General features: G+C 39.4%; 1 protein-coding gene across 1 annotated transcript in view; it reads left to right on the top strand.

Moving 5' to 3' along the window:
• The window catches only part of SEC63 (SEC63 homolog, protein translocation regulator), a 97,078-nt gene extending 89,862 nt beyond the window's left edge, over positions 1-7,216 (top strand). The window contains exons 19-21 of the mRNA XM_019537860.1: positions 3,541-3,639; positions 4,734-4,838; positions 5,419-7,216. Of these exons, the coding sequence (XP_019393405.1) occupies positions 3,541-3,639; positions 4,734-4,838; positions 5,419-5,562 (348 nt within the window). The 3' untranslated portion in view covers positions 5,563-7,216. The remainder of the gene's footprint in view (positions 1-3,540; positions 3,640-4,733; positions 4,839-5,418) is intronic.
• Positions 7,217-7,716: the final 500 nt, after the last annotated feature.

Genomic DNA, 7,716 nt, shown 5'->3' with positions numbered 1-7,716 from the left:
TGGCAGAGGGTAGATTTAGGCTAGACATCAGGAGGCGCTACTTCACGGTCAGGGTGGCTAGGATCTGGAACCAACTTCCAAGCGAAGTGGTGCTGGCTCCTACCCTGGGGGTCTTTAAGAGGAGGCTGGATGAACACCTTGCCGGCGTCATATGACCCAAGTACTCTTTCCTGCCAAGGCAGGGGGTCAGACTTGATCTGCTCAGGTCTCTTCCGACCCTATAAACTATGAAACAAACTATGAAACTATGAATAGATTCTTGCATGGTTGGAAATTCCTTCTCAAGAGTCCAGAGTCCTAGGTTTTGCTTATTTCAGCACAAAGCTGCCCAAGATTTTGGTGATAGCCTCCAGTCAGGTACCTGTACCAGACACTGGAGAAACTGCCCACAGTGTGTGACTGAACTCCCTGAGAAGAGTTATGTGTAGGTTGACAGTTTCAAGGCAGGGATTTGAGCATAGGTAGATGGTAATATATGACAAGGGGGTGACCTTGAAGGTTGTGAGAAGTGGTTGTCTGGCTAGTATGGGCTCAGACAGAAGTGCAGCTCCCTACTGTACCAGAGAATGCTTTACAGAAAGCATTCTGAGTTTCAGCAATCTCCGGAACCAAACTGTTGGTGACAGGGAGGAGGGGAATCTAGCTGCTGGCTGCCAGCCTGCAGCCTGTTTCCCCTAACAATGGCCCATCCTCCCTCCTAGCCTGTTCTGTTTTCAGAATGGGAGAGGGGAAAGAGAGCAGAGGGAGCTCATGTAGGGGTTCCCCAGCCAGGCTGAGGAACCTGAAGGGTGGGGTGGGTGGATAGGAACACCCTCACCTTGGGGGTGCTCCAGTCTATCTGCCCCATCTTCCAGTGCAAGCTGAAAAAACACCAGACCAAATTACCTCTGCTCCCTTTCCCCCCTCCCATTCTGAAAACAGTGACAGGCTGGGAGGCAGTGCAGACAGAAGTTACTGAAGACACTATGTTTTGAAATGTTTTCAACTGGACCCTCACGCGGTGAGGATTCAGATTTTTGTGGGATCAGGCCCATTTAAAGTGCTTTGCAGCCATGCACTTCTGTTTGGTCACGGCTGTTGACCACATTCAGGGGCCAGATAGGTCGAAAGTTGTCACTTATGTTTTAACAATTTTAACAATTGTTGTAGGTGGCTGTGGTCCTGTATTTTTGTTGCAGTTGGCTTGGGTTAGCAAAACATGAAAGAAGCTAATTCAGGATCTGATCTAATCTGACCTCCTAATTGCTGAAAGCATGCTGGCTGTCTTCCTTTGTTGCACAGCTGTTGGGTGATGATGTATGAACATGGAGCACGTTAAGGAGAACATTCATTAACAGAGTTAAATATCCAGTGAAGACAAAGCTTCAGTCATATAATTGCCTTATAGTTGATATATTAGTGTTATCTTAATATTACAGTGTTTCTGTAACTTTAGAAGCGCTGTCATTTACAAAAGAGTATATTTAAAGCTCTGAACAAAATTGCTAGGAGAGGAGGATCTTATTTCCTGTTCAAGGGAAGCTTTCTTTTATCTAGTAACTTCTTGCTTTAAAATTTATGGGAGGGTTTCAAATTTTAGTATAGATTAAACCATATAGGACATTTAAGCAATGTACATCCAGCTTAGCTTTAAATTCTGAGGGAGATGTCTTGTGTGTTTAGGAATGACATGTGTTATCCCATTGTGTTGTTTGCCATGCCTTTATGCTCTTGTGTCAGAAGCAAAGATTTTTGAAGCGCACGGTGTTCTTGGGTTTCTCAGAGGTCTGCAAAACCTCTTGCATCTGCTGTTCCATCAGGCCCAACTTCTGTAAAGGTGCCTTCTTATAAGTAGGGACCTGCCTAATTTGTGTTTGCTGGCTGCCAGTTTCACAGACAGAATGCAAGGGCCAGCAGTCATTTGACAGGTGGAGCGTGGTGCTCATCCCTTGCTGCTAATTGGCAGAGAGCTGCCTGTCATGTGGCCCTTCCCCTTGCTGCTGATTGGCTACGAGGGCTGGCCATGATTGGCTGTAAGGGCAGCCCCAACCCTCCCCACCAGTATGTGGAGAGGGCGGGGCTATGTGACAGACAGCCCTTGCAGCCAATCAGTGGTCAGGGGCATGGTCAAAAGCCATTTTGCAAGCAGCCTCTTGGGAGCCAGTATTTTATTTTCCATAAAGTTTTTTCTTCCCCCTCTTCCTCTCCCTGCACCCTCCATGGATTTAGTGGGCATTGCCCAGATTTAGTGGAATCCACAAAATCTGCAAAATTGTAAGTCTCTATTTATAAGTACCAAAAGCACACCTCATCGTCCCTGCTTCTGCACTGGGTTTTTATCTCAAAAATCATCTTCTGTGATTGGATAAACTATTCAGCACCACATGCACAGCTTCTAAATCACTTTGTGGTTTTACTAAAAGCTTCTCCAGCATTGCAGAACCGTGCTCCAAAGGAGAAGAAGTTTGTATTATGCGGGTTGCTTAGCACTGGAGTTGAGGCAGTCACTTCCAGAGTCATTCTTGAATCCTCTCAGGGTACAAGAAATGAGAAGAAGTATTCTGTTACTCAGGAGAATAAAAAGACAGAAAAAGATAGTCATCCTCCTTTTCTGCAAATGCGGGTCGACTCAGTCATAAGGATTACCCCATCCTGTCCTGTCATGACTAAAGCCAAAAATCTTGGCAACAACTTCAGATTACTTAATTATGTATTGCTTTTCCCATAATGGGAATACATTGAGGCCCTCAAAATTGAAAGAAAGAGAGGTTACTTACTAATACTTGTTCTTTTGAGAGTTGCCTCTGAGCATTCATGTGCTCTATGTTGGAATCACTCAGGTCTAGAGCAGCGGTTCTCAACCTTTTTTCTTTCTGAGCTCCCCCCTAATGCTATAAAAACTCCACAACCCCCCTGTGCAACAGCAGCTGCCTGGCCCCCAACCCTGGGTGCAGTGGGCAAGCCTCAGCAGCAGGGAGCTCTGGCACCCTGCTCACCCGGGCAGCAGGAGTGTGAAGCCTCACCTACCCAACTGATAAGATGGAGGCTGTGGGGCTGCACGTGGGGGCCCTGACCTCACCCCTAACTCAGGACTCACCTCAGCCTCAGGGGGCCAAGGTGGCTCTTCCTAGTGCCAGGCCGAGCTGGGCAGACCTCATGAAACCTGCTCACGACCTCCCAAGGGGCCGTGGCTCTTCAGTTGAGAATCTAGAGGAAAGAGAATGATTTTGCCGTTCTATGTACTCTCTTTATATGGTGTATGTTGCTGAAGTTTCCTTCTCTTTAGTTTATTCATATATGTCAAAGAAGAGTTTTTTAAAGAGTTCCACAGTTCAGCATCAGAAATGTCCTACCCCTTAAGCACAAATCCACAAAGGAAACTTTTGAGGACCAGCAGTTTTTAGTAAGTAGCCTTCAGTGTGGAGCATGTTTTAACACTTGCAAAGATAAGGTAAGAAAAAATTACAATGTGCATTATAATAAACCAGAGTGATACACCAATCCTTATAAATGTTGTATTTGTACTATCTAGATTTTCATATTCTTTTTTTTCTAAAATAGGAAAAACAAGAATGGTGGTGGCTGTATATTGCAGACAGAAAGGAACAGACATTAGTATCTATGCCATATCACGTTTGTACACTAAAAGATAGAGAAGAGGTATTGTATTTGTGGAATTCTGTTTCTTAAACATTGTAGGCATTGTTTCTTAAACTGCACTAGAGTTATTTAAATGAGATAGCAGTAGAAATGCATAATCTGATCTGAATGTTATTGCTTTTTAATCTAAATTTTAAATGGTGCAAGTAGAGATGAAGGCAAATTGTGCCCCGTCTCTGACAGAAAAGTAGGCAAGTCTGAGTTTTTCACTACTTTGAAACTTCCTGATAAAGAACAGGCAGTCTCATTCCGGATTTTTCAACGTCAGTTCTGGAATGAGAAGAAGGTAAGGCTTATCAGAAGGTGCCGTGATTGATTTTCGTTTGACTAGTAGTCATGTACATGATATGATTTTAAACTAATGTAATTTAAAAGCTATATTAACCTTTCTTTTTAAAACAAATTGATAGTTCACAAATTTCAAGTCACGATTTCTGAAACGAGCATTTTGTTATTTTCACTGCTTTACTTCAGTTTCTTACTGTTGTTCTTTCAGCTAGATCTGGTTTTCTTATTGGAGATAAATCTACCTACTCAAGTTGACTTGTTTTTCTTTGCCCAAACTGCCAAAGTTAAGGAATGGAAATGAGCGTGTCTTTGCTCTATACCTTTTTTCTAGTGCTTATGAAGTTATAACTCTAAGTGCCATAGGTGTATCTGGATGTCATGTGACACAACTATTTTGAATATTTAAAAACAGAAATATACAATTCCTTTCATCTCTAAATTTCCATTAGTATCTCCGTTGATACTAGTTTTTCCTAGAACTTGTTAAAGACAATTGGGTGCTACCTACAATGAAAAGATGACCTTGTGATAAAATTAACTCTTTGTTCAAATTACTGTAAGTGTCCCATCTGTGATTTTTCAGTTGCTAGATATAGCATATATCATGCTGCTGTTTCTACTGTGCTTCAGCCCATAGACAAAGTAGCAGTCTTAAACACCTTTAATTAAATATAAGGAGAATCTGTCAAAATATTACTTCGATTATAGTATTTTTTCATGCCCAAGTACAAAAGCCAAATATTCATGTAGAGTCTTTTAAGATCCATTCACAACAAAAGAAAATGTAAATTAATTGTGTTTTCTAGGTAGAACTGAAGTTCCCTGCACCAGGCAAGCCAGGAAACTACCAATACACGGTTTATTTAAGATCGGATTCATATATGGGTTTGGACCAGATTAAACCTTTGAAGGTGACATTTAACCCTATTAGGCTTTCTGTTTAAAATCATTCAATACAGGTGTTGCTTCTGTATAGCTATATTCAGCCTTGTGGCAAACATGAAAATGTTTTATTTTTCAAATTAGATCAACATTTTGTTAAGATTAACATTTCAAATCTGAATGGAAATTGCTCACTTGGTATAATAGGAACATTAGTAAAGGAACTTTAATCTTAAAGATGATAGATTCCAGTCAGATTTTTTTACGGAAAATAACAGCAGTTATTCCAGCTGTTGTACACGAACACCAGTTGTTATTTACTTAGGCTCAGCTCAGCTGGCACATGTAGATAAATGTTACAGTTGTAGCTTTCTCATTTTCTGAGGTTGTTTGTTTGGTTTCTTCCCTCTCTGCCCTCCCCCTTCAATCAAATAGTAAAGAATTATTTTTGCAAGACTAATTAACACACACAACACACTACATTCCTTATTCATAATTTCTTAGTGGGGCTACGAAATGTGACTGTTTTGCCTATTGTTTCTAATTGGTGTGCATTTCCTTTTTCTGGCTCATACCACTTTCTTGTGTCTCCCCAAACACCCTTTACAGCTGGAAGTTCATGAAGCTAAACCAGTGCCAGAAAATCATCCACAATGGGATACAGTAGTAGAAGGTGATGAGGACCAGGAGGACAGTGAGGGCTTTGAAGACAGTTTTGAGGAGGAGGAGGAGGAGGAAGAGGAGGATGATTAAACAGTACTACTAATTGACTACAATATTTGCACACACTGCAAACATTTGGTCTGACTGTGGAACTGTACAATAAACAAGAAACACAGTGCAGAAGCATTGAGATGGCTGAGTTTAGTTTCTCTTTACCAATTATGAGTGCATTATGTGACTTCCCAGTGAAGGTCAAACAAATCTGTTGCTATTGGTACAACTTGGAAGATGCTCATTGCCTGTTACAGCCTTTAAGTGCAGGATGGTACATTTGTTTCAATTGAAAATAAAAGCTTTTTTATTATAAATGTCCAAAAGTGTGGGCTACGTATTGTCTGATCAATTTAGGGTCCAATAAAATAAACAGTACTATTAGCTAGAAGCAATCTTTAAATCACTTTTTCTGCATTAGGAATTTATTTTAGAAAACATGTAGGTATGTTTGACATCTCAAGTCTCTGTTGATTTGAAATAACATCTGCTCAAGTTTTGATCTCAGTAAATTCTGTGATATTCATTTGATATTTTGCAGTGATACAGCTCAGATCATTCATAGCTTTAAAACATTTTGTTTAACTTATCATGGTTTTCGTAAACTGGCATCATAACCGTAGCCACATTCCACAGAGTCTTGAGGGCTGCCTTTTGGAATTACTGCCTTTTTTCATTGCCCAGAATTATATTGCGAATTATAAACTTTCTTGATTAGTTATTAAGATAATTCTTAATGGCTTAAAACATTTTTAAGCTTCTACTTCAGCAGATCAGTGCAGGATCTGAGTCTTTTGATAAAATATATGTCTGAAAATAATTGTGGGACCATATGTAATACAAAGTTAGTGGCTTATATGGAGCACCTTTTGTAAAAGGTAAACTCTAAAATCTAAAAAACATTCTTAGCTCTTAATCTATCTGACACTGTCAGAATAAAATAAAACATGTTAGGGAGACATGTTCGGAATCAGTTTTGAATTCCCATCAATAATGTGGATAAAATTTGATAGTCATTTGCTTTTGGAACAGTGTACATCTCTCTCTTTTTTTAGCCACTTCTTCCTACAGAGCCTTTAACATGAGAATACAAATTTTTTTCCAAGTAAATATTTATGTAAGGGAAAATTCATGGCTGCTAGGATAGTTGGTGTTTCTGTATAGCCCAAGATAAGTGCTCATGGATAGATTTCCCTTTTTTATTTCCCCCACTCCCAGTATAACAGGTAGAAGTAATAGCTGTAGAAATGCATACAGATGTCAGTTGTGTAGGGAGAGATGTATTTCTATTACTTTGTACTGAGGAACTATAAGACTACAATACCATAAAATATATTGTGGTTTTATCTCTGCGTGACAAGCTGTATTTGTCATACAGTTTACATTTCCAATTTTTGGAAGCTACCCAAGGCCAAAATAAGCTGCTCACTAATTTGTGACCTTGTTTAGTAAAAAGGGATGTCACTTTAAATGCAAATTTACATTGATATATTCTTTGTAATTGCAATAGTTGCAAATAAAATTTGAAAATGTCCTAAATGTGGATATGGTATCTTTTAAAACACTTCTGTGATACAACAGTTTATGCAGAATTTTTTTTTTTTTATGTATGGCATCAACAGCATGTGATGTGCTGACCAAACAAGTATGAAGATTGGGTTCCATTTTAAATTACCTAGATGTTTTAACACTACTTGACTCTGGTTGTGATTGTTCCTTTTTTGCTTTATGGCTCATGATTTTGTAGCCTAAAACATGATACAAATAGGTGATGCATTAATTCTTTTCCAGAGGTTTCCAGTAATTTGACTACACAAGGCAGCTCACTGCTGAAAGAAATGTTTGAGGAAGAAAAATCAGACATACTGTGTAAAATGAGCAAAATAAAGATTAGTCCATTTTGGTTATTCTAATTACATCTGTCACAACACTACTGATCAGTTTTTGTAGTACTCAAAACACAGGAGGTAGTTTGGAGAACCAAATATAATAGATAACATGTACCTTTAAGTTCATGTTTTAGGTACTTAAATATCCTGACTTTGGCAGCTTTAGGATATGTGATATTTCTGAAAGCTGGGTTACTTATTGTTCACAAGTTCACCTCTAATCTTGCGGTGCCATATTTAAAATCAATCTATAATCAATAAGGCAGCTGCAGAAAAAAATTACGTTGGGAAGACATTACCATAT

Source organism: Crocodylus porosus, unplaced genomic scaffold (assembly GCF_001723895.1).
Source record: "Crocodylus porosus isolate Cpor-Errol unplaced genomic scaffold, CroPor_comp1, whole genome shotgun sequence".
Classification (NCBI taxonomy): domain Eukaryota; kingdom Metazoa; phylum Chordata; order Crocodylia; family Crocodylidae; genus Crocodylus; species Crocodylus porosus.
The sequence above is the reverse complement of the archived record's forward strand: the minus strand, read 5'-3'. Positions and strand labels throughout refer to the sequence as shown.